Source organism: Triticum urartu, chromosome 2A (genome assembly GCF_056163025.1).
Source record: "Triticum urartu cultivar PI428250 chromosome 2A, HENAU_Tu73, whole genome shotgun sequence".
NCBI classification, from domain to species: Eukaryota; Viridiplantae; Streptophyta; class Magnoliopsida; order Poales; family Poaceae; genus Triticum; species Triticum urartu.
Genome location: NC_141874.1, coordinates 123,511,469 through 123,537,990, shown reverse-complemented (window position 1 = coordinate 123,537,990; position 26,522 = coordinate 123,511,469). Strand labels below are relative to the sequence as shown.

The window sequence follows — 26,522 nt, the reverse complement described above, 5'->3', positions numbered from 1 at the left end:
AAGCAGTGGGCGCTTTAGGTGAGCGGCAACGCTCACGTGGCGGCAGCGGGCGCGCAGGCGATCGCAAACAGGAACGCCGACTGCTGCGCGCTATTGGCGCCGCTACGACCACTATGCAGGCCCGTCCACGTCCATAGTCGACCTCAACTCAACCGGCGATGGTCAGGTCGCATACTTCGACAAGAAAGAGTACAACATGATAGACGGCGCCGCCTCATGTCCCATGTGGGTCAATCTGTGTCCCGTGTCTTACTCTTTCTCGCCGGCCATTGCAGCTTCACTTCCCGGGGCTCACAGCTGCAGGACATGGACACAAAGGGGAATAACAAGGACTTGGAGGATAGATGCTGGCGCCGATTTCGACTAGGTTAACTTTCGGGCGCTTTTATTTAAATGAAATATATCGAAAATATAATGAATGTGGTCCAGTTTAATTGAAAATCATCTGGTTTGCACGAAAATCGTCTGGTTCATTCCGCATTCGAAATGTATGTGGGCACGGTTGGATGATCGGCTCCCATATCACTGTCCGCGGACGCATCAGTGGACGGATACCGTGTCCGTTTTAGGGGTCCACATTGGAGATGCTCTTACCTTATTTTAGTATGCACATCCATGGGATGTATACTACATGTTTGTAAATTTTTGTGACGAAATGCATTGAGCTACACAAAAAAGTCATGAAACTTTACTTGTGTAATTTTTTAGATATTTTTGAAAATTGAAAGGTTATTTCTGACCTATTTTCAAAAATTGAGATCAATGGAGCCCAAGCTACATTAGCTATTTCTTGATCTCAGATGAGTATTCGCCTACGCATTTCCCGTTACTACAATAACACATAAATATGGAAAGAACAATCTAATAAAAGAATATGTATTCCCCTCTTCCTTTTGTTGGTATCTTCTATGGCTCTATCTATATCATTGGCGAGAACTATTATTTGTTCAACACCCCACCAATGTATCTCACTCTCTCTTTTTGCGAGAATCAATGTATCTCACTCTTCATCATGTGGAGAACTTAATTTCATTTTGGAAAAGACAACCTTGAATTTCTTTGCCAACCCAAGATTAAGTATATTATTGCGGCACTGCTATTTGACTTGAACACCGGCCTACACACCGAATGCACTCATTCGGAAACTCCTTTTAATGGAACTTTTTTCCCTGGGAGGTAGCGTTTCCTGCCAAACTGCCATCATTGTCCTCGGGCCGGCTATCGTCGCACCAAGTAACGGAGGAATTCATCCGGTAGTGACACGTAGTTACCCTCCTGACCCTGAACTGACCCCTGCCTCCATCCAACAAGAACCGCATAGACATATGAACTTACGCCCCTTGACATGTCCACAATTGAGCTAACTTGAAGTCTTGTTTGCAGCGACATTTGCTCTGTTGGGTCACATGTCTCCTCCCTCTGGTAGAACGGGCAGTATGGATTTGATGTTTCTCGCTTTTCTTGAATAGAAGGATTGCTATGATGTATCATGCATGTTTTTAATACGGAGCTACCATTATACGTGCTTTGGGTATGTGTTTTGCTCTGCCAACAATGGGACATTTACGAATGGTGACGAGAGGAAGAGAAGTGTACCACATTGCCGACCCGGGAAAGATATTATCACGTTCCATGCAAACAGAGGCATGTAATTCTCAAGTTCCCTAAGAAATTCCTCAAAAGAAAAAAAAAATTCTCCAAGATGAATCCAATGACCTTGTCCATCTCTGAATCTGAACTAAGTATCAAGCGCCATCTCAAGCAAAACCAACTGGTTTAATCAATCCTTAAAAAGGAATAAAAGACACTGATTGACTCAAGCGCCGTGGAAGGAAAGCTGGGTGATATGGACCTGGACACAAGTAGCAGCAGCGGGACGCAAGTAGCAGCACCTAGGCAAGAAACATGTCAAGTAAAGAGACTAGAATAAAAGGAAGAATGTAGCTAGGGCAGCAGTAGTGGTCGGATAGAACCAGAGGGGATATAGGTTTAGAGTTTCAGATACTGTTTGACCAAATGAAAACTAGTGCTTACGCTACATGAGTCCTTAAAACTCAGCCACACACTTGACAACTAGAAGTACTTGAAACCAATGCATACTGTTTGACCTTCTCAACTTGCGTCTCTGTTTACCTAAAGGCACCGGTGCAACCTGATCAGCAACTCGTGAGGGAGTTGACATAGCCACGAGCTACTGATTAGGTTACACAATTCATGAAGTTTTAGCTCTGTAAAAATCAGAGCACCTACAACTTAAGCTACTCATGGTGCCTCGAATTCCAGCATAAGAAGTGCTGAAAAATAATCTTGTTTCATTAGCAAGATTCAAACTTGTTGAAAATTTCCCGTCACCTTTCATTTCTACGTGTGATCACTATACAAACATGTCAAGCAATATCTAGCTTCGTGTTTGGGTGGGAAGGAGAGTTACATGAGGATGGATCGCCAACTAGAAGAGTGAAGAAGTTTGGCATATATGTGGTGTAGTCAGGACTAGGAGTAAGGTACACAACACAAAAGTAGGTGAGTGGGCTGTGGGAGTATCTCCAAAATAAAGTGACCAGGACTATGCGTCAATGATTTCGGGTACCTGACTACATCACCACATATTATATTTTATTTTTGAATTTTGATCAATGAAGTATGTGTAACGATTAGTACGAGAGAACATCGAAGAATATACTTGGAAAGTAGATGTGCAGAATAAATGTTTACAGATGAGTAGTCAGCTCAATTGAGTCTAATGTGTTCATGAGAGAGTCATTTTTTTTGCAACGTGTAAAGGAAATAAGTTTAGTGCTCTATAACTACAATTTGCCTTTCGAGGTTACACATTTTTTCCGAGATCTAAAAAAACTACCAAGTGTAGGGCACTTTGCTGCACAGAAGAATGTTCTCCATGTATGCTCCATTACCAAATCGAATTAATGAGCTTTCAAAATATGAGCCTACTAGAGCTAGTTTGTTCTAGAAATGGAAATAAACAGACTGAAGCAACATCAGCTTACAAATATGAGAGAAAACTCTTTAAAATATCGCTTACCGGGCTAGAGTTCATAATAAACTCACAAGCATCTCAACGCCAAAAGAAAAACTCACAAGCATCTCCAAAGAACACAATAAAATGGAATGGATCCAAGAGAGTAACAACTCACAAGCATCTGCATGTGCGTATTAGTATGCCTTTGTGTTCTTAAATAAAAAATATAAAAATAATTTGAGGAGTGGCGTAAGATCGAGTGTGGAGGATATTACTTTTTTGTTAAATATAAACAAAGCCAAGTATACGGCATTTGGCCCGTCATTAAATCGAATCGGTTATTTTATAATCGTGTGGTATTGTGGAAAGGAAACAAACTTATAGCAAAAAAATATGATAGATCACGGCTGAGCAATAATCATGGATAAAAGTGGCACTTGTGGTAGGTCTAACCCATGTTGAAACAAATGGCACTCATGAAACACTTTTCATGGGGAAAATTGCCTAGCAGACGTGTTCAATGGAGTCCCGAATCTTCTTCAACATAGAAATTGATAATCAAGTTGTATCACCAATCATGAATGTTGTTAAAAAATATGACCCCTTTCATTTCTACGTGTAGTTAAGATCAAACATATGAAGACATATATGGCATTATACTGAGGCGGGAACGATAGTTGGATGAGGATGAATCACTAGAAGAAGGAAGAGGTGAACAGGATTGCCGGACTCTATTCAAATAATGGTCTTCTCCTTCTAGAAAATCGGCAGTCCGGCATCGGTTCCCTTTGCATTCCCCGAATAGAAGGGCTGTTACTGTTATGCCATGCGTTGTGTGTTTTGAATACAGAGCTACAACGTGTACCTACTTTCGGTACGTGTTTTGCTCTGCCGACAGTGAGATATTTACAAATGGTAAGGAGAGGACGAAAAGTCATGTTCCGCGCAAACAGAGGCATGTGATTCTTGAGTTGCCCACGAAGAGTTCGAAGGTTGTGCCCGTCTCTGAATCTACAGTGAGCATCAATCACGACCCGGAGCAAAATTAGATGGTTTATCAATCCTTAAATTGATCTAAAATCAATCTTTATATGACATTTTTTCGTGATTTAAAATCATTAAGAAAGAAGGGAAAGATGGGCCGGCCCAGCTCACTGTACATCGTATACAGTGGATGAATGATTTCTAATATATGACCGTCATGCCCTTATTTATGAAGAGGTATCGATTAATCTGGATTGTCCATGTGTTTAGGGGTTGGTGTACCGAAGCAGAAGTGTCCTTAAATTGATCTAAAAATCAATCTTTATATGAATTAAAAAGGAATAAAAAAGATGATTGAGCCATGCACCATGGAAGGAAAGCTAGGTGATATGGACTTGGACACAAATCGTAGCAGCGGGATGCAAGTAGTAGCACTTACGCAAGAAATAGGACAAACAGGAGACTAGAATAGAAGAACTGAGTGTAGGCAGAGCAGCACCAGTGGTTGGACAGTAGTATTACCTCTAGCACATGGGATGCAGGTTTAGAGTTTTTGGCCAAACGGCAGCTAATGCTTACACTACAGGAATCCTTAAGTTAGCCACACACCCGACAGCTGGAACTACAACACGTCGAAACCAACGAGTACACAAATTTCACTGGCTATTAGCTTGTTCACTCGAGAAACACACAAACCGGCCGGAGATTATTACAGGCATAATATGCATGTGTAGGTGAGGCGTCGCTCTTGCGAGCGGCGTCGGGCGAACCCTAGCCTCAACTCCACGGCCGCTCCATCCAATCTCCCTTCCCTTGCCGCCGCCGGAGGGCGCCGCCGGGCGAAACCCGTGGGCGTCGGCGGCGGCGGGGTTCTCTTCCCCTCCCGGTGTGTGGTGGCAGCGCGAGATGCAGCGGCGCGGCGGGGGCGTGACGCTGGTGCGGGGCGTGGCGGCGGCGGGGCTCTCGGCCGTGCGGTGCCGGCGGGCGTCCAGGCCGTGGTGGCTGCACGGTGCAAGGCCATGGTGTGTCGGCGGGTCGGGGCTGGCGCAGGCGCGGATCCGGCTCGGATCTGGCCCTGCGGGCGCAACCTCGGCTTCAGCGCGGGGAGAGACCGGATTTTGGCCGGGCTTGGCCGGATCTGGCTTCTCCGCCCCCGTTGGCCGTCCTTGATGGGGCTCCGTGGCTTCGTTTCGGCGGCCAGCGAGGGCTGGATCCCGGGGCGGCGGCCCCGGACGGTGGAGGATGTGTCGGCGGCTGTGGAGTCGCGACGGGCGACGCAGCGGCCGCGATGGTGGACGATCTGTGCACAAGACGCTTGATGGAGGCCATTGGAACAGATCTGGGTGAAGACCCGCTCGCGGCTGCTGCCGAGGCCGGCGATGGCGGCACTATTCGGTGTCGTTCCCTTGTTGAAGGTATCGCTGTTGAGAAGTTCCAGGCCACTATCTGCTACCTCCGGGGGAAAACCTTAGATCAGTTGATCGGATGACGGCAGCATTATTGTGCCGTTTCTCTCTTGTGACGTCATTCTTGGAGGTATACACGGGCTCGAGGGACTAGTGGACGGAATAATTGGTGGAGCGGTGATTCATCCTGCACATTAATGGTGGCATTTCTCGGCGGCGTGGCGCAGTGGAGACTCGGCGCCCGATGTTGGCGAGGGACTCGCGCAGGAGGGTGACGTTATCAGGCGTCGTGGTGGCGTCGATGGCAGAGAGGTCGGGTAAGGTGGTGCAGCAGTACAGCACTGAAGATGGATTGATGGCAGGTGGCTGTGGCGGTCTCATACCCGGCAAGCGTCCTGGTTGAGAAGTGCGCCGGACTGGTAGGTGCCCCATACCCGACAGGCGTCCTGGTTGGGACCTCAGGTCTTAGATGTTTAGGTTTGGCTGCGATGTCTGTTTGGTATTAGGCTTAGACTATCAGCGTCCCTTCATCAATTGGATAGAAGTAGCGACAGTTGTTGCTTGAACAGTGACTTTAGATTTTTTTTTTTGAAACAAGGAACGGTGACTTTAATTTTACTATTGTTTGACTTTGTAAGGTCTTATGATAATAATTAATAAAGTAGTCGAATGCATCGCCCAGATGCAGAGGCAGGGGACCTCCTCCTTTCCTAAAAAAAAATAGCTTGTTCACTCTGGCACACAAATCCTAGCTGGACGATGTGCAAACTTTCTGAAATTGCGTCTCTGTCCACCTGAAGGCACCGGCGTAATCTAGTCACCAGCCATGCTCCTGGCATTAGGATGGCCTTAGGACCGAACTGCTTCAGTGCAACGCAGTCCATGAAGCTTCTTGAGCTCCGTGAAGTCATAGGAGCTACAGCATCAGCACACAGATCTCCGTGACCACATTATGGTACCATGAATTCCAACATAAGAAATGCTGGTTGCATCAGCAATATTGGATGTTGTTGAAAATTTCCTGACACCTTTCATTTCTATGCATGATCAGGATACAAGCATGTCAAGCAATATCTAGCATTGTGTTTGGATGGGAAGGAGATTCGCATGAGGATAGATCGCTAACTAGAAGAGTGAAGAAGTATGGTATATATGGGTGTCAATGTTTTGTACACCGTACATGATAGGACCAGGAGTAAGGTATACACCGTAAAGGTAGGTGAGCGGCTACGAGACTATCTCCAAATAAAATGACCAGGACTATGCATCAATGATTTTTTGTACGTGACCACATTATCATCATCGAGGAGCAGCGGGCGCTCTACACGCATGTGTGCAACGCTCATGTGGCAGCGGGGACGCACTGGCGGCACAGTTGATCATGAACGGGAACGCTGGATATTGCGCGCCATTGGTGCCACCATGGCCACGTTGCAGGTCTGTCCACGACCATCATCAACCTTACCTTAACCGACGACGGCTAGGTCGCACACTCCAACGAGAAAGAGTAAAACATGATAGATAACGCCGCCTCATTTTTCATGTGGGTCAGTCCGTGTCCCATGTCTTACTCTTTCTCACCGGTGATCATAGCTTCACTTTCCGTGGCTCACAGTTGCCAGACATGGGTAAGGAGGGGAATAGCAAGGACTTGGAGAACGGACGTCGGTGCCGATTTAGCCTAGGTTAACTTCCGAACGCTTTTGTTTAATGAAATGTATAAAAAATGTAATGAATGTGGTCCGACTTAATTGAAACTCATCCGGTTTGCATGAAAATCATCTGGTTTGTTCAAATCATGTTTGAAATGTATGTGGTCACGGTTGGATTGCCGGCTCCCATATCACTGTCCGCAAATGTACGTGGATGGGTACCTTGTCCGTTTTGGGGGTCCACGTTGGAGATGCCCTTACATTATTTTAGCATGCAGATTTATGGGGTGTATACTACATGTTTGTAAATTTTTGTGATGAAATACATTACGATGTGAGCTACACAAAAAAAGTCATGAAAATATGTGTATAATTTGTTTAGATATTTTTTAAACTTGAAAGTTCAGTTTTGACCTATTTTAAAAAATCAAGTTTTATGGAGGCCAAGCTACAATAGCAATTTCCTGATCTCAGTTGAGTTTTCGCCTACGCATTTCCTGTGACTGCAATGAGAACACATAAATCAAAAGAACAATCTATATAAAATAACTTGTTTTCCTCTCTTCTTTCTGTTGGTATCTTCTATGGCTCTATCTATATCGTTGACGAGAACTATTATGGGGCTGTTTGGTTCTAGGCCTAACCATGCCACACTTTGTCATACAATGTTGCCACACTTGCCTAAAATTAGGGGTTGTTTGGTTTGAGGCTAAGTTTGCCTAAGGTTGCCACACCTAAGGTTAGGCAAGTTTGACAAACTTGGGTGGGTGTTTGGTTCAAGCCACACCTTAGGCAAGCAACATTAGGGTCCCATATCACATACACTCAAAAAGTGTGGCAAGATTCCCTTAGACTTGCCAACTTGTGGCTTTCATTTTGAAGAACTAGGGGATGTTTGGTTTCCAGCCACACCTTGCCACACTTTGCCACACCTAACCTTAGGCAAGTTTGACCAAGTTAGGTAGGTGTTTGGTTCTAGCCACACCTAAGGTAAGGATTTTTTTATGAGCAACATGTCATAGACACAAAAAGTATGGCAAGATTCTCTTAGGCAAGCCAAAGTGTGGCTAACAATTTGAGCAACTCAACTAAGGCAAGTGTGGCAAAAATTATGTGGCAATATATGGCAAAGATAGTCACAATACAAACAGCCCCTAACTTTAGGCAAGTGTGGCAATATTGTATGACAAAGTGTGGCATGGTTAGGCCTATAATCAAACAACCCCTTAGTTCTTCAAAATGAGAGCCACAAATTGACAAGTCTAAGGGAATCTTGCCACACTTTTTGAGTATATGTGATGTGAGACCCTAATGTGTGGCTTAAAAACCAAACACCCACCCAAGTTGATCAAACTTGCCTAACCTTAGGTGTGGCAACCTTGGGCAAACTTTAGCCTCAAACCAAACAACCCCTATATGTGTTCCATACCCCACCAATGTATGTCAATCTTCATCATGTGGAGAACTTAATTTCATTTTGGAAAAAGACAACCTTGAAGTTCTTTGTCAACCCAAAAATAAGGGTATTACTTCGGCACTGCTATTTTACTTGCACACCAACCTGCACACAGAATGCAATCATCCGGAAACTCTTTTTATGGAACATCTTTTCCTGTAGAAGTAGTGTTTTCTGCCAAAGTGCCACCATTTTCCTCAGTTCAGCTATGGTTGCACTGGTAATGGAGGAATTCAGCCGGTCATGTCACGTAGTTACCCTCCTGGCCCTAAAGGCCCGAAGTGACCCCTCCCTCCATTCAGCAAGAACCGCATAGACATATGAACTTACACCGACTGACTAACACCGTTGACATGTCCACAGATGAGCTAACTCGATGTCTACTTTGTTGTGGCACTTGCTTTGTTGGGCCACATGTCTTATCCCTTCGTCGAACGAGCAGTATGGCATCGGTGCCGCTTGCTTTTCTCGAATAGAAGGATTGCTATGATGTGCCATGTGTGTTTTGTGTACGGAGCTACCACAATTATGTGCTTTGGGTATGTATTTTGTTGTGCCAACAGCGGGACATTTACGAATGGTGACGAGAGGACGAAGAGAATACTACATTGCCAATCCGGGAGAGATACTATCACATTCCGCGCAAACAGATCCATGTGATTCTCAAGTTCTTCAAGAAATTCCGCGAAAGAAAAAAATCTCCAAGAAGAATTCAATGACCTTGCCCCTCTCTGAATCTAAACTAAGTATCAAGCGCAGACCCAAGCAAACCAGCTGGTTTAATCAAATCCTTATAAAATATAAAAGAATAAAGACACCGGTTGATATGGACCGTGGAAGGAAAGCTGGGTGATATGGACCTGAACACAAATAGCAGCAGCAAGAGGCAAGAAGATGCACCTAGTCAAGAAATAGGTCAAGCAAGAGACTCGAAGAAAAGAACGGAGTGTAGGCAGGGCAGCAGTAGTGGTTGGATAGTAGCAAAGGGGACAACACAAGTTTAGAGTTTGTTACGGACTGGCCAAACAACGGTGAATGTGCACGCTACAGGAGTCTTTAACTCAACCATACACCCAACAACATGGAGAAACCAATGCATACATGGATGCCATTGACTACTATTAGCTTGTCCACTCAGGGCCCCTAATGTTGATTGCATGACGTGTAAACCTTCGCAACTTGTCTATGTTCACCTGAAGGGTCGGTTTAACCTGATCAGCAACTCTTGAAGGAGACGTAGCCACAAGCTGCTGATTAGGTTACACAGTCCATGAAGCTTGAGCTCTATGAAAGTCCGAGCAGCTACAACATCAGCAGATCATCTTACCTTGAATTCCATCATAAGAAATGCCGAGAAATAATCTGGTTACATTAGCAAGATTGGATGTTGTTGAGAAATTCCCGACACCTTTCATTTCTACGTGTTATCAGGATACAAACATGGCAAGCAATATCTAGCATTGTGTTTGGGTGGGAAGGAGAGCCTCATGAGGATGGATCTCTAAGTAGAAGAGTGAAGTGGTATATATGGGAGTCAATGTTTTGTAAACCTTCCGTGATAGGACCAAGAGTAAGCAGGTATACAATGCAAAGGTAGGTGAGTGAGCTGTGAGACTATCTTCCAATGTTTTGCATCAATGATTTTCGGTACGTGACCACATCACCACATATTATCTTTATGAATGAAGTATGTGTAACAATTAGTGCGAGAGAACATACTTGGACAACTAGATCTTCAGAATAAATGTTTACAAACGATTAGGTATATCAATTGAGTCTAGTGTGTCATAAGAGAGTCTTTTTTTGCAACGTGTAAGTGAAATAAGTTTAGTGCTCTATAATTTGCCTTTTGAGGGTACACAATTTTTTTCCAAGATCTAAAAAAATTACCAAGTGTTTAGCATACTTTGATGCACATGTATGCTCCATTATCAAATTAAATTAATGAGCTTTCAAAATATGAGCTTACTAGCGCTAGTTTGTTCTACATATGGGAATAAACAGTCTGAAGCAACATCAGCTTACAAATATGAGAGAAAAGTCTTTAAAATGTCATTTACATGTCTAGAAATTCATAATAAACTCACAAGCATCTCAACACCAAAAGAGAAAAACTCACAAGCATCTCCAAAGGAACACAATAAAATGGAAAGAATGCAAGAGAGTAACAACTCAGAAATCTCAAGAGCTTGTTCTCGTTGGGTTTCTTGCACTGTATGCAAGAGCTATAGACAAGTAAGACTACACAAAGCTCGATCTCCCCTCAAATCGTAGCATCAACTTATCGCTTCAAAGTAATTGTACAACGTAGAACAAAGAGTAACATCTTGAGATGAATGGCTTAACTCCTACTCCTTTTTATTTTTTAGTAAATGATTTAATTTGAAGCTTTAGACAACTATAGGCTGAGTATTTAACCAAAAACTACCACAATTCATGGAAACGTGACGAAAAACTACCACTTTACGTTTTTGTGCGAAAAATTACCACTTCTATCCTAAACCGTGGCAAAAAAACTACCAACTCGTTTAACTGCTCGGTTCGGCCGCGCTAAGCCCGAATCTGACCGGTTGGGCCCACACATAAGCGGGCTAAAAATGCAATCAGGTCCCTACAAAAACTTTTTAAAGCAATCGGGTCCCTGTAAAATAAAATAAAAAGCAATCAGGTCCCGCCGACGAGCTCGTCAACGGCAAGCAGAGGCATGCGGCAGCGGCGGCGGCGGCAAGCGGGAGCAAGGGCAAGTAGCGGCGGTGGTGGAAGCAAGCAGCAGCAAGCGGCGGTCGCGCATAGATAGCTAGCTCCGGCCGCTGCAGTGCGTGCGTGAGCTAGCCAGCTAGCTAGCTCTGGCTGCGCCCCCGTCGTGATAGCTAGCTCTGGCTGCGTCCCCGTCGTGAACTAGCAGCTTCGGCCGGCCTCGCACGCAGCCAGGGGGCTCGGCCAGGCGTGCTGCCACGGGCGCGCGGCCACTGGGCTCGGCCAGGCATGCGGCCGCAGGCAGGGGCGCCGCCATGGGAGCGCGTCCAAGGGCGCAGCCACGGGCGCGCGGTGCCACTGGGCTCGGCCAGGCATGCCGCCACGGGCGGCGGCGCGGAGAAGGGGGCCGTGGGCATGGCGGTGCGGCGGTGGGTCTAGGACGGCGGCGGTGCGGCGATGACTGGAGGCCGGCGGCGGGAGGCTGGTGCGGCGATGGATGTTCGCCGGCCCCCGGCCGTGGCTGTGGCCAGCCAGCCATGGCACATGTCCCCTTTCATGGACTGGATTGCTTTTTTTAAGAAAAACTAGGGACCCGATTGCTTTTTTACGCCGCTTATGTGTGGGCCCAACCGGTCAGATTCGGGCTTAGCGCGGCCGAACCGAGCAGTTAAATGAGTTGGTAGTTTTTTGCCACGGTTTAGGATAAAAGTGGTAGTTTTTCGCACAAAACCGTAAAGTGGTAGTTTTTCGTCATGTTTCCATGAATTGTGATAGTTTTTGGTTAAATACTCCTATAGGCTGCTAGAGCATCTCTAGCCGAACTCTAAAAAACAGCTAACTCCTCAAAAGATTCCGTTTTGAGGAGTTAAGCCGCACCTAACCAAACTCTCAAACTGTTAACTCCTAAAAGTTAAGCCAAAAAATCCCCCTCGCCCTCTCAATTTTGAGCAGCTGCAACTAGCAAAATATTCCCTCTCCTCTCTTCCACCCGTGACGCCTTCTCTTCCCACCTTCGCCGTCGAATGTCACTGCCAGAGCCATTGAAGGGCTAGATTTTGACGGGAGTTGAACGACCAACCACCTTCGCAACCCCCCCCCCCCCCCCTGCCCGCCCGCTCGCCCACATGAACATGCCACCGCCCGCACCAAGGAAGTGGCTCAAGACGAAGACTGCTCTGGGCTCTATCACATTGTTTGCGAAGGCCGGCGGCAAGGCCACGTCGTCTATGGAGATGACCATCCGCCCTTCGATTGCTCTTGTCGACAGCAAGCGGGCGAGGAAGCGACGTCGACGGGCAAGGCCCTCAACAAGGCAAAGACGAAGAAGTGGAATAAGCCGCCCACTTTGACGCCTTCTCCCAGTTTGCTGACTCCGGCGTCTTCTCCTCCATCTTTCGCCACTCCCTCACCTCCTCCGTTGCCACCTACGACCACCGCAGCCATCGGCGAGGATTATGCCCACCAAGTGTCTGACGCAGTGCCTGAAAGGTACAAAAGCATTTTTCATTTTTAGCTAGGGATTTTGGTGATGCAATGCAATGATCGTGTGACATGTTTGTTGTTGATGATTGTATTGCGTATGAATATGATGTTGCAAGTTTCATGTATTGGTTGGTTGAATCACACATACTCGGCCTCGATCACATAAAGATGCCCATGGTCGATGATCGTGCGAGGGAGGAAGATCATGAGAGGGAGGAGGATGATCCCGAGTGGAGGAGGTCGGTGAAGTGATCCTCATGAAGACACAAACAAGGATCAAGAATGCAAGGTCAACGAACTATTGTAGCCAAGAGGATATTGGGTTGTATTGATCCAGTCAATATTTGGCTAGCCCACTCAGGGAATTCATCTTGTTCATATCACATGGGTGTTTGGTTTCAACCCAGGTTAGCCCTACTAAATATTTAGCTAGCCAATATTTTGACCAAGCTTTTATTTTATCGATGAGTTGACCAAAATTGGCTAGAAAAATGAACTAGAGTTGACAAATTGTCATGGGCAAACAAAAATATTGGCAACCATTTAGACAAGCACAAAAAACCTTACCATGACTACAAAAGTATTGGCCACCATTTAACTCCAAGTGTACTTTCGAGTGGCATATGCTTCACTAGGCCACCGCCCTCTCCTGGCAAACGGGCAGTCATGATATTATGCCGTGTGATGCCTGTTTTGAATACAGAGCTACCACATGTACGTGTTTTGCTCTGTCGGCTGTGAGGCCTTTACGAATGGCGAGAGGAGGACAAAAAATGTACTACATGACTGACCTAGCGATGCTATCACGTTCCGCGCAAAAGAGATGTATTTCCCCAGTTCCCCACATGGCTAGGAACGAATTGCTTCAGGGCAACAGATCCACAATGCTCGAGCTTGGGGGTTTCACATTCCGGCACAAGAAAGGCTGATCAATAGTGCATAGGTCGTCAAAAAATCCAAAAGTAACCACACCAAATTTCGGGTACGCATATAATGCCTTGTGAATTACGAAGCAGGTCGTTGCCTCCTTTACGCAGATTATATGACCCATGAGCTATATAACCTAATAAAAAGTACTTCTTAGAAGACAGAAGAAATGAGATGGGTTTCAAAAACATCGGCAGTGCTAGAACCAGGTTGCTAATTTTATTCCACGCGGTTTTGAAATTTCCTGTGCAACCAGAATGATGTCTTGAATTTTGCTACACGAAACAGCAAGTTCAGTCAAATTCCAAAGGTGGATGTTATACAAAATACAGTGGATGATCGTTGGGATAAACTGATGGGCAGCACCTTCAGCCTACATCAAGTCAAAATTTTATTTATTTGTAAGTAGTCCTCAAAAAGAAAAGGAAAGTGGCAAATTCTTGGTGCCGCTTGCTTTTCTGGAATAGAAGGATTGCTATGGTGCCATGTGTGTTTTGAATACGGAGCTACCACAAGTATGTGCTTTGGGTGTGCGTTCTGCTGTGTCGTCAATGGGACATTTATGAATGGTGACGAGAGGACGAAATGTGTACTACATTGCCGGTCCAAAATATACTATCACATTCCACGCATACAGAGGCATGTAATTCTCAAGTTATCCAAGAAATTCCTCAAAAAAAATCGCAGAAGAATTCAGTAAGCTTATCCCTCTCTAAATCTGGATTAAGTATCAAGTGCGACCCCAAGCAAAACCAACTGGTTTAATCAATCCTTAAAATGAAATAAAAGACACTGGTTGAATGAAGCACCGTGGAAAGAAAGCTGGGTGATATGAACCTGGACACAAATAGCAGCAGTGGGACGCAAGTAGTAGCACTTAGGAAAGAAATAGATAAAACAAGAGACTAGAAAAGAAGAACAGAGTTTAGGCACGACAACAGTAGTGGTCGGACAACAAAAGGGATAATAGTCAAATTTAGAGTTTGTTACGGATTGACCAAATGACAGCTATGTTTTACGCTACAGGAGTCTTGAACTCAGCCACACACCCGATAGCTAGAACTACAACACGTCGATGCATACACGAATGCCATTGGCTATTAGCTATCCACTCGGAGCCACCAATCCTGGTTGGATAACATGCAAACCTTCTCAACTCGCATCTTTAATTATTTACTTGAAGGCGCCGGCGTAAACCAGATCGCAGCTCGTGAAGGCGTTGACACAGCCACGAGTTGTTGATTAGGTTACATAGTCCATGATGCTTGAACTCTGTAAAAGTCCGAGCAGCTACAACACCAGTAGATCATCGTACCTCGAATCCCAGCATAAGAAATGCTGAGAAATAATGTGGTTGCATTAGCAGGATTGGATGTTGTTGAAAAATTCCCGACACCTTTCATTTCTATGTTTGATCAGGATACAAACATGTCAAGGAATATCTAGCATTGTGTTTGGCCGGGAAGGAGGGTCGCATAAGGATCGATCGCTAAGTAGAAGAGTGAAGAAGTATGGTATATATGAGTGTCATTGTTTTGTACATCTTCCATGACACGACCAGGAGTAAGGTATACAACACAAAAGTTGGTGAGTGGGCTATGGGAGTATCCCCAAAATAAAGTGACCAGGACTATGCATCAATGATTTTTGGTACGTGACCACATCACCACATATTATCTTTTATTTTGAAATTTGATGAATGAAGTATGTGTAACAATTAGTGTGAGAGAACATCGAAGAATACTTGGAAAACAAGATGTTCGGAATGAATGTTTACAAACATTTAGTCATATCAATCAAGTCTAACGTGTTCATGAGTGAGAGTCATTTTTTGTAATGTGTAGAGGAAATAAGTTTAGTGCTCTATAATTTGCCCTCTGACGATACACACAATTTTTCCAAGATCTAAAAAATTGCAGGTGTTTAGTGTGCTTTGCCACGCGGAAGAGTGTTCTGCATGTAGCCTCCATTCGAAAATTAGAGGTGCAATGTCCCTAGGCTTGCGGCCATTCACCCACGGCGCATCCCAAAAAGGTGTTCTTGCTCCATTTCCAACAAATTTGGAATGAGAGGAATGCGCGAGTGTTCCGTCACAAGAGTGCCCCACCAACGGTCCTACTCGCCAACATCAAGAAGGAGGCCATGCTTTGGGTAACTGCGGGTGCTAGAAAGTTGGGATACTTGATGACGCGAGAGTAGTTGGTCACATTCACTTGTGTTGTTGCGGCGCTGTCTGTGTTGTAACATAACCATAAACTCTATTCCTCTTATTAAATGAATGAGGCAAATCTTTTGCCTCTCTTCAAATTTTTTTTTATCAAATCCAAATAATGAGCTTTCAAAATAACTAAGACTGCCTGCAAGGGTTTGGGATTTCATTTTTTTTCTTGTGTTGTTTTTTCTTTTTTCTTCTTCTGGTGATTTACAATAGACTGACGCGTGTGTGGGAAAGTTACTGGGATTGTTCCTTTTTTTACCGTGGGCGTTTCTGGCCAAACGGCAGCTACTTCTTACGCTGCAGTTTGAACTACAACACGTCGAAACCAACGAATACACAAATGCCATTGGTTGGACGATGTGCAAACTTCCTCAACTCGCGTCCCTGAAGGGTCGTCTTTAACCTAGTCACCGGCTATGCTCATGGCATTAGGATAGCCTAGGACCGAACTGCTTCAGCGCAACGCAGTCCATGAAGCTTCTTGAACTCCGTGAAGTCCGAGGAGCTACGGCTTGTGCATATCGTGGTACCTCGAACCCCATCAGAAGAAATGCTGAAAAATAATCTGGTAGTGTCAGCAAGATTCGATGTTGTTGAAAAATTCCCGACACCTTTCATTTCTATATGTGGTCGGGATACAAACATGTCAAGCAATATCTAGCATTGTGTCTGGGTGGGAAAGAGAGTCACGTGAGGATGTATCGCTAAGTAGAAGAGTGAAGAAGTATGGTATATATGGGTGTCAATGTTTTGTACATCTTCCATGACAAGACTAGGAGTAAGGCATACAACGCAAAGGTAGGTGAGTGGGCTGTGGGACTATCTCCAAAATAAAGTAGTGACCAGGACTATGAGGGAGGCGTTTTGGCTCTCAGGCTCAAGGTGAGCTCGTGAGTGAACAAAAAAAATCTTTAAATACTAATTAAATTTTAGAAAATCTGATTTTTTTTTGGTGAAGAAAGATAACTGAGAGCGTGATGTCCCTGCCAAATTTCAGAGAATTTTAATGTCTGAGTAGCTCTAAGCAAAAAGACAAATTTCGAGTCCGTGGAAAAGTTTACTGTTTGGACTCGATTTTTTTAGAGCTATTCAGATGTTCAAATGCTTTGAAATTTGGCACATACCTCACGCACCAAAATATCTTATATGAAAAAAAACCAGTTTTTTTAATTTTACTGTTCATCGGATGCAGATGAGCCCGGGCCCAGAATTGGATGTTCGCCAGGACTTTGCATCAATGATTTTCGGTACCTGACCACATCACCACATATTATCTTTTATTTTGAATTTTGATGAATGAAGTATGTGTAACAATTAGTGTGAGAGAACATCGAAGAATACTTGGACAACTAGATGTTTAGAATAGATGTTTACAAACGATTAGTCATATCAATTGAGTCTAATGTGTTCATAAGAGTCATTTTTGGCATTGTGTAAAGGAAATAAGTTTTAGTGCTCTATAATTTGCCTTATGAGGGTATTTTTGGCAACATGTAAAGGAAATAAGTTTTAGTGCTCTATAATTTACCTTGTGAGGGTACACATCTTTTTCCAAGATATATTTTTTTAGCGCACTTTACTGCACAGAAGAATGTTCTGCATGTATGCTTCATTATCAAATCCAATTAACGAGCTTTCAAAATATGAGCTTACTAGAGCTATGTTGTTCTAGAAATGGGAATAAACAGTCGTAAGCAACACCAACTAACAAATATGAGTGAAAACTCTTTAAAATGTCACTTACTGGTCTAGAAAACTCATAATGAACTCAAAAGCATCTCAACGCCAAAAGAAAAGAAAAAACTCACAAGCATCTCCAAGGAACACAATAAAATGGAATAGATCTAAGAGAGTAACAACTCAAACAACCTCAAGAGCTTGTTCCCGTTGGGTTTCTTGCACTGTATGCAAGAGCTATAGACAAAGTAACACTACACAAAGCTTGATCTCCCCTAAAACCATATCATCAACTTACCACTTCAGAGTAATTGTACAACCGTACAACAGAGAGTAACATCTTGAGACGAATGGCTCAGGCGCGCAGCTCCTACCCCTTTTTCCTTTAGTAAATGGTTTAATTTGAAGCTTTAGACAACTTTAGGTTGTTAGAGCATCTCTAGCCAAACTCTCAAAAACGGCTAACTCCTCAAAAGATTCTGTTTTGAGGAGTTAAGACGCACCTAACTAAAGTCTCAAACTATTAACTTCTACTCCCTCCGTTCCGAATTACTTGTCGCGGGTATGGATGTATCTAGATGTATTTTAGTTCTAGATATATCCATTTCTGCGACGAGTAATTTGGAACGGAGGGAGTAAAAGGTAAGCCAAAAAATCTCCCCCACTCTCAATTTTGAGCATCCGCCACCACTTCTTAGCAAACTATTCCCTCCTCTCTCTCCCACCCGTGATGCCTCCTCTTCCTGCCTCGAAGGAGTAAAAGTTCCATGTATCAGTTGGATGAATCGCACATACTTGGCCTCGATAACATAAAGATGTCCATGGTTGATGGTCATGCGAGGAAGATAATGAGAGGGAGGATGATCCCGAGTTGAGGAGGTCGGTGATCTTGTGGAGACGCAAACAAGCATCAAGGAGGTCGGTGATCTTGTGGAGACACAAAGAAGCATCAAGAAGGCAAGTTCAACGAACTACCATAGCCAAGTTAATATTTGGCTAACCCACTCAGGGCGTTCATCTCCTCATCTCACAAGGGTGCTTAGTTTGAGCCCAAGTTAGCCCTACTAAATACTGTATTTGGCTAGCCAATATTTTGGTCAGGCTTTTATTTACCCATGGCTTGACTAACATTGGCTAGAAAAATGAGGTTGAGTTGCCAAATTGTCATTGGCAGACCGAAATATTGGCAACCATCTAGACAAACACCAACCTGACCATGACTACAGAAGTATTGGACACCATTCGAACATACCCCCTCATAGTAGAGCTAACTCCAAGTCTACTTTTCAGCAGCATGTGCTTCAATAGGCCAGCGTCGTTTTGAATAGAGAGCTACTTTTCACATTCCAGCACAAGAAAGACTGATATATAGTAACCACACCAAATTTCAAGTAAACACAATGCCTTGTGAATTAAGAAGCAGGTCATTGCCTCCTTTATGCAGATTATATGTGCTATAAGCTATATAACCAAATAAAATGTACTACTTAGAAGACAGGAGAAATGAAATGGGTTTCAGAAACATCGGCACTGCTAGAACTAGGTTGCTAATTTTATTCCATGCGGTTTAGAAATTTCCTGTGCAACCAAAATGACCGCCTTGAACCGTGCCACGCAAAACAGCAAGTTCAGTCAAATTCCAAAGGTGGATGTTGTATAAAATCCAGTGAATGATCGTTGGGAGAAACTGATGGGCAGCACCTTCAGCTTACATCAAGTCAAAAACTTATTTGTAAGTAGTCCTCAAAAAGGAAAGGAAGGTGACGAATTCTCGGCACAAAGTAACTTTGTCCAGTCACCAGGGAGGTGGGGATGATGGCATGTTTGTCCTTCCAGCGCCACTGAAGCTTACAGGGGTCCAGGGAACGTACCATTCTCCCGTTGCTCGTTCCAACGTTCAACCTGTATAAAACATAGCCATGTTATCAAACTGAGGAAGGCCGTGTTGTGAAAAGGGGTACCTTTCTCTGTAACCACCTAATCATAGGCGATATAAGTGAAGCTTGAGATCTACTAATAAATGAATCAATTTGTGAATAGCCTATGCAAGCTCAAATGCCACCAGCTCGGAAAGATAGACATCAAGACCACGTAAAAAAGGTTCACCAATCATCCTAGACATTCTACATAGCACAGCAATATATGAGCTAAAGCCTACCCACAAAGATAATTTCATATGGTAACCATCTAAGCAAAATTATCATAAGCCATGAAGTATCAGGTTTTTAATTCACAGATGTTAATTTTGCAAGGTTTCCGAGTTCTCCAAATCTCATGCAGACTACAACATCAACCATGCAACTCAACGAACCAACTCCTGGCGAACCAAGGTAAAGACAGGGAAGTACATGGATGAACCCACTTTGGAAAACAAATTTTGAAATGCCAAAAAATTCTGGAAAAAGTGCATGCGCACATCTCCATATTCTATGTGTGTGCAGAAAGTTTCACGGAAAAACAACTTTTTTTCTGGCCTGTGCAAAAAAGACAACATTGTGTCGTGGAACGCTATTTAGAAACACTAAAATTTGTCTTTTTTGCAGAGAAAAAAAATAAAGACCTTTTTTCACAAAACTTTGTGCCACGGACATAGTTTGCGAACATGCACGCACTGAATTTTTTGACATTTCAAAACGCGTTTAAAATATATTTTTGAAAAGCGGATTTATATGTACCCGGGTTCAGGACGTGCGGACTCGGTAAAGACACTGCTACATTAACAGCAACTCTTGACCAGAAAGGATATGTATGGCTAAAGGAAGACCGGAGAGAATAAGCCTGACACGAAAAGGTTTGGGTTTATCAAATGATAAACACTTTATTGCTGCATGAGGAAGGTTTCAGGATCTAATGGAAGTCCTCGGATAATTACAACACTGCTAGCCAAGTTCAAGGTAAGCAGGGAAACATAAACTAACTACCAAATCTCCATATGCTATAGAAAACACCAATCTCATCATCTCAGGGAAAACTGTCGAGCAGCAGTGGAAAGAAAGTAAGGCATGAAACAAAGTACATACCCATTCACTTGGGCATAGTGATCGGTAGTACTTTGCAAACTTTTCACACTCAGGAGCATCATCTCCTTTTGCAGCTACGCACCTGCCACAAAACAACAGTTCTTGTCCATGATCCAAATGCACTAACAATTTACCATTTCCAAGAGGCGAAAGGGCGGGACCATACCTATGGTATTCGACATAGCGTGTGAAGCAATGTCTTGTTTGATTTGTTGTGGGGAAACGAAAATCTGCTGGAGCCGTCTCAATCTGTATATCAGCATATGTTTAGCAATGACTTAAGAGTTATAGATGTAATTATTTGCCACTAGTTAGTAATATCATACCACAATTTCTGGTTTCTCTTCAGTTTCCTCAGGAGCCGCATCGCTTTCCTCTGCAGCAGGAACAGTTTCTTCCGCTTCTGGCTCTTTCACCTCAGGAGTTTCACTTTTTTCCTCAACATCAGCAGCAGGCTCATCAGCTGGTGAGGCCTCAGTGATCGTAGCAGATTTCTCCTCAGCTGGTTTTTCCACAGGGACCTCCTTGGGTGGGAGTGAATATTCCTGCGCAAGGGCGGATTTCAAGTTCTCAAAACTAGGTCTGGAGCATGAAATATCAATTTCAGTATGAACAACTAGCGACAGAGAAGTCAGCTTTGATTCATGAAATGAGCACACAAAAATACAGAAATTAAAATTCATGCTAGGGATCCAATCCGCAGGCTAACAAATCTCTTGTATACGGCTCCAAATCTAAGCAAGCAGATGATCGGCATGAGTTCATACATCATATTAACTGGTGCAGGAGCAAGGAACAGATGCAAGCACCTCCAACCTTACAAGTACAGCTCATGTTCTCAGTTGCAGTGGTTCACGGGTTATACATTTTTATGCATGGAAAAGGTTCAACTATAATCTCAACCACCACCTCCATAGGGGGGAAGGATGAAGATCACAGTCACTTTTACTTGTAATTACAGAAATAGTGTCACACTAGCAAATCATATACAACAGTGTATACAACACACAAAAATATAAAAGCATAACATCAATCCAACTCTACAACTCAGGCAACTAAAAATTGTTGTAAAGCCAAAACAGGCACTGCTCTCTTCCGAACCTATGAAAATCTGCCAAATTCTATGGAGCGGTGTCTTCGTGCGCACCAAAGTAGCGCAGAATAACAACAAAATCTGACGGCACAGAACCTGGATGAGGTTATTTCGACAGCAGCGAACATCAATTATAACCCAATCAGCTCCAATCGCAAACACAGAAGCCACTGGCACTTGACCCCTAAACCTACCAGTGCGATTCTACTTCCATCTCTCGGCCCAAATCCGGCCACGGGGTGATAAAAATCGCCGGATCTGGCCGGGGCACGGCACCGATCCCCCGGAGCGGCCGCGTAATCACATAGGGAAACCCTAAGCTAATAAGAGGGCAGAGTGCATACGGATGGGGGTGTGGTTTCCCTTACCTCGGCCAGCGTCGGGACCTTGCCTTCCGCCGCCATGGTCGCGCCGCGGGAGATCTGGAGTCACGCGCGGCGGCTGCGAGCTAGAGGGGAGAGCGAAACGACCGGAGGGTAGAGCTGGTGGGCGTGGTCTATCTACGAGGAAAAAGAGACTGGCCCCCCCAAGTACCCTCGGAAGAACAGGAAAGGTAGGTTGTTTTGGGCCGGGCTATGACGACACGGCCGTTTATGTTTGGGCTTGATGGTCCGGTCTTTTCATCTGACTCAAAAAGTTCATGTATCTCGTAGGATTGTCTCAAAAAAATGTATCTCGTAGGAATCCCTAAAAAAAATGTATCTCGTACGAAAGACATGTATGTTATTTGGTTCATGTTTCTCAAAAAGAAATGTTACTCCCGCCAACTTTGTACTAAGTCTGTGTCAATTAATTTGGGCTGGAGGGAGTATTTTGGTTCATAAGATTGGATTTTCTTTTCTTTGAGTAAAGGATAATGTTTCCCCCCTTTGAAATACAAAGAGTATATTCTTTATAGGAATAGGATTCTATACCTACGAACCAAAGGGCTTCAAAGAAAATTTTCCTACAAAATTTACATCATTCAAAATTTCTACAAAATTCATGTAAATCAAAGGAGGACAAAAAAGAAAATATTCTAAAAAAAAAGAAAAAACATCAAGAGCTATCGGTAATCCCACAGATGAGCCCAGCTCAGTTACTCCCAATAATAGCTGCCGCCGCAAGGAAGTTTTGGTACCCTTGCCCCCAGATGCCATCTTTGTGTTAAAAGGTGGGGGGCCTAGGATTTTCAAGAATTTTAGAGTCTTCGTCAACATCTAGCAATAATCATGGTATTTTTGTGAATAAATTACTCCGGTTCGTTGTGGCGGTGCAATGGAAACAAAGAGTTATGCACAGAGCCGATTATTTGGATCTAATGAGCTTATGTTATCGTGTCATGTTTCTTTTCTTGGGTTTTTTTGGAAGTGGAATCTTTTCAAGACACTATGATGAAGTTTTTGTGGTTCACTGACTTGTATTTCTTGGGGATCATCCTCACCCCAAACACATTCATCGCTCACGACTTCACATCTTTTTGGACGGACGACTCATTAAGCTTTTAGAAACATTTTCTTGGTAATCAAGTTCGTGCAGGTGAACAAGTAACACTAGCGCTGCGCCAGTCCAATTGCAATCTCTTTACTAAAGTCTTGGCGGTATTTTATCTTTTAAAGATTGACACCATGGAGAAGATGCTTTTCAAAAAATTTTATTGTAATTCTTAGTTGTGAGAGGTACTTTGTGATGCCTTGGATCTTGTATCCAAAACAACTTACCTATAAAAATAAATAGGATGCTCGAGTGCATTAGGAGTGTGCAAAATTTGGTGGTGAAATGACCAATGAGAAGCTCTAAGATAAAAGGAAAAAAGGATCTCCAAAATGCCCTTTTTCAAAATTTCTTTGAGAGCCGATTTTTTATAGATCTCCTTGAATATCATGTGCCCTCAAAATTCCGCACGCTCCTAGCGCAGCCGGGCATCTTGGATGCCAAAAGAATTCAGTTTTTTTACTGTTCATGGGCGGGTATAGATGTCTGTGGGCACTAAAATGCCACCCTCCAGTAGTTGAAGGCTTCCGTGGATGTGTTTTTATGTGTGTCCCCATAGTGTTGATGTGGAGGCTTGCTGACAACAACATATGCAAAAATTATAACACAAAGACTCATGGACGCAGCCGCTCGTCAATTCTACGATGTGCGATGTGTCTAGGCGCAAGGGGTTGAACTAATCGTTGAATTATATATTAATAAAACATTGTGTCATCGACATGAAAGTGGCTCTTTACCTTGATAGATCATATGAAGCATGAATAATTCACTAGGGTTGCGGTGATTATGTGGGCGACCATAGCACGGACAGAGAAAGGCTACTCACGGGGAAATCTTCCTGGGCTCGCACTTGACACATTTTTATGGATAATTTTCTAGTGGGCGAGGGACAAGCTGAGAGGAGGCCGGCATGGACTACGAGAACTGGTGGTGAGGTGGATTTCACTTCGGATGGGATGTATGAAGATCATTGTTGATGTAGCGGTTGCAAAGAACAACAGTTGGGGTGCCATCGCGACAATTATCCTAGAGGGTGAAGACATCGAGCATTTGCGGTTGTACTCAGAGGTGTAACACACCCTACGATGCTCAAGGCGTTGGCGTGCAGAGTAGACTTGGTGGGCTCGTTACTGGGCGCATCAGCTGCTCGTTCTGACGGTAGTAGTGAATGTCCGATGGTCACAGAATCTCGATGCAAATTTTATTATGTTCGACATGTTTTGTACTTCCTGTGAACTTTTATAGAGTAATAGATTTGATCATTTTTTTAAAGAAGATCAAACATATTTCTCTCCCAAAAAATGCATTTCTCTCGAGAAAAACGCATTTCTCTCTGCAAAATAAATTACCACATCTGGCTTGCAAATGAACAACGACATTATAGCGAAGCCCAGGACAATGATAGGTCGCCCACAGACGAGCAATGACTATCGTGGCTAGTCACGAGAGGACAACGATGCCAGTCACGCCTTGGCCTTGCACGCGCGCCCATTCTCCACGCCGACACTGCCGTTCTCCTTGGCCCCGTCCATCCAGATGATGCACCTGAGGCACTTCCCCTGCGTGAGCAGCTCGAACGCCGCGTTGATGTCGTGGAACCCCCATCTCGTGCGTCACGAACTCGTCCAGCTCCAGCTCCTTGTCCACGTACTTCTGCGCCAGGACCGGGACGTCAGCCTTGGGCTTGAGCCCGCCGAAGAGCGAGCCGACGACCGACCTCCCCTTGAGGATGTCGTGCGAGGGTATGCTCATCGGCGCAACACCATTGGAGACGCCGAGCACGACCGTCTTCCCCCAGCCCTGTTTTGACGATCATCAGGAAAAATGAACCATCGGTCAGTCTGTCTCTGTCACCTTCGCTGAGCGTAATTCAGTACGTGGCTTCAGACACGTGCCTAGCTAGTGCCTACCATTCGGGAGCTTTGGAACGCTTCCGCCATGACCGACGTCGAGCCGATGCACTCGAAGCAGTAGTCGGCGGCGCCGCCGGTCATCTCCTTGACGACCTACACAAAGGTGGATTCACGAAAGGTTCATTAGCAACTACACTCATGAAAAACGGCTTGTACGTTTCGATTGATTCGGAATCGGAATCGGACCTCGCTCACGGTCTTCTCGCCGATATCGTTCGGATTGATGAAGTCGGTGATTCCCAGCCTCTTACCTGCGATGGTTTATTACCATGCTGACATGATTCGATTTATATCCTTGCAAAATTTATCCACTTATGGTAACATACCGACGCCGCACTTTTCCGGGTTCAGATCGATCCCAATGATCCGCTTAGCCCCACGCATCCTGCACCCTTGTGCTACCTGCAGCACAGGTACAGCACATCAGGCGCACCGGCCAACTTTCGAGCTGACAAATGAATCAAGGCATCAAATTCTCAGTAGGTGCGTATGATTCTGATGTCGGCGGTCGTTTACCGCCAACCCGACGGCGCCTAGCCCGAACACGGCGACGCTGGACCCGGGCTCCACCGCCGCTATCTTCCACGCCGCGCCGATTCCTGCACCCACCCGCCAATCAGTTTGCGAGCTGTAAGTGGGTCAGGAGTTAGTAAAAATTAGTTACCGGTGGACACGCCGCAGCTGAGCAGGCAGGCCTTCTCCGGCGGGACGCCAGGCTCAAGCCTGACGACCTGCGCGACGTCGACGACCGTATACTCGGTGAAGCTGGACACGCCAAGGAAGTTGTTGATGGGCCAGCACGTCGTCGGCGATCGAGTACCTTTGCACCTGATGGGTTTCGTCGCCGTGTTCTGCTGCATCGTCTTCCCGGCAGGCATGTCGTCCCTCGCTCACTCGTGTGCAAGAAGTGTTGGGATTGATTGCTGCTGAGAGAGAGGAGAAGGTGATGGTGGCGCAATGATTTGTGGAACTGAACGCTAAGGACAGGTGCATCTTTATATATACTCTCTCCGTTTCAAAATAGATGACTCAACTTTATATTAAAGTTATTATAAAGTTGGGTCATCTATTTTAGAACAGATGGAGTACATACTAGCAGGCAGAGGCGCGGCGTGAGCCCGTCGTTGATCAAACTGTAACTTAATCTATTGTAATTCGAGTCTGCTACCACAGAGTAACTTAATCTATTGTGTTTTGATAGGTAATTTTTGTGCAAATTTCCGGTGAGCAGGTATATGCTTGTGTGAGAAAGGTACAATAGATAATCTAGATTGTTTGATTAGATTACATAGCTAGGTGCGCACATGCGTAGTAAACACTCGATTATGATAATATATCATATAGATAGATGGCATATATGCGCGAATAAAGAGGATAATTCAATAAAGTATATTGTATTTCATTAGTGCTGTGAACGATCTGCTTTCGGTCTTTATCTCTTGTCATCAGTTTCTTCATCAGAGGATAATATGATCATTTCGTCGGGTGGTTACTTGTCCTCGAGTTTCCTCGAATTCTTACTTTAATTGGCACTCTATTTCTTC

At 44.4% G+C, this 26,522-nt stretch overlaps 2 protein-coding genes across 2 annotated transcripts; both read right to left on the bottom strand.

Moving 5' to 3' along the window:
• Nucleotides 1-18,846: 18,846 nt before the first annotated feature.
• LOC125536235 (uncharacterized) lies at nt 18,847-22,128 on the bottom strand. Its single transcript, XM_048699416.2, has 5 exons — nt 21,961-22,128; nt 20,826-21,044; nt 20,666-20,748; nt 20,500-20,581; nt 18,847-19,381 (listed from the first exon to the last, which is right to left on the bottom strand). Exons 1-5 carry the CDS (start codon nt 21,994-21,996, stop codon nt 19,328-19,330), a joined length of 474 nt encoding a protein of 157 aa, XP_048555373.2. The 5' UTR covers nt 21,997-22,128; the 3' UTR covers nt 18,847-19,327.
• A 2,271-nt stretch (nt 22,129-24,399) lies between these two features.
• On the bottom strand, nt 24,400-25,929 carry LOC125541244 (alcohol dehydrogenase-like 5). The gene is given in 7 exon segments (XM_087539714.1): nt 24,400-24,666; nt 24,668-24,865; nt 24,976-25,071; nt 25,165-25,229; nt 25,305-25,380; nt 25,495-25,577; nt 25,643-25,929. Coding segments are annotated over 7 exon segments (870 nt in total). The 5' UTR covers nt 25,857-25,929; the 3' UTR covers nt 24,400-24,528.
• Between the last annotated feature and the right edge of the window lie 593 nt (nt 25,930-26,522).

Bases quoted from the DNA above. Each gene is read 5' to 3' on its own strand.
- LOC125536235 (XM_048699416.2), bottom strand. From the start codon at position 21,996: ATGGCGGCGGAAGGCAAGGTCCCGACGCTGGCCGAG. The intron at 21,045-21,960 runs GTAAGGGAAACC...GCCCTTGCGCAG, and splicing joins AGGTCCCGACGCTGGCCGAG to GAATATTCACTCCCACCCAA. The intron at 20,749-20,825 runs GTATGATATTAC...GCTGATATACAG, and splicing joins AAGAGAAACCAGAAATTGTG to ATTGAGACGGCTCCAGCAGA.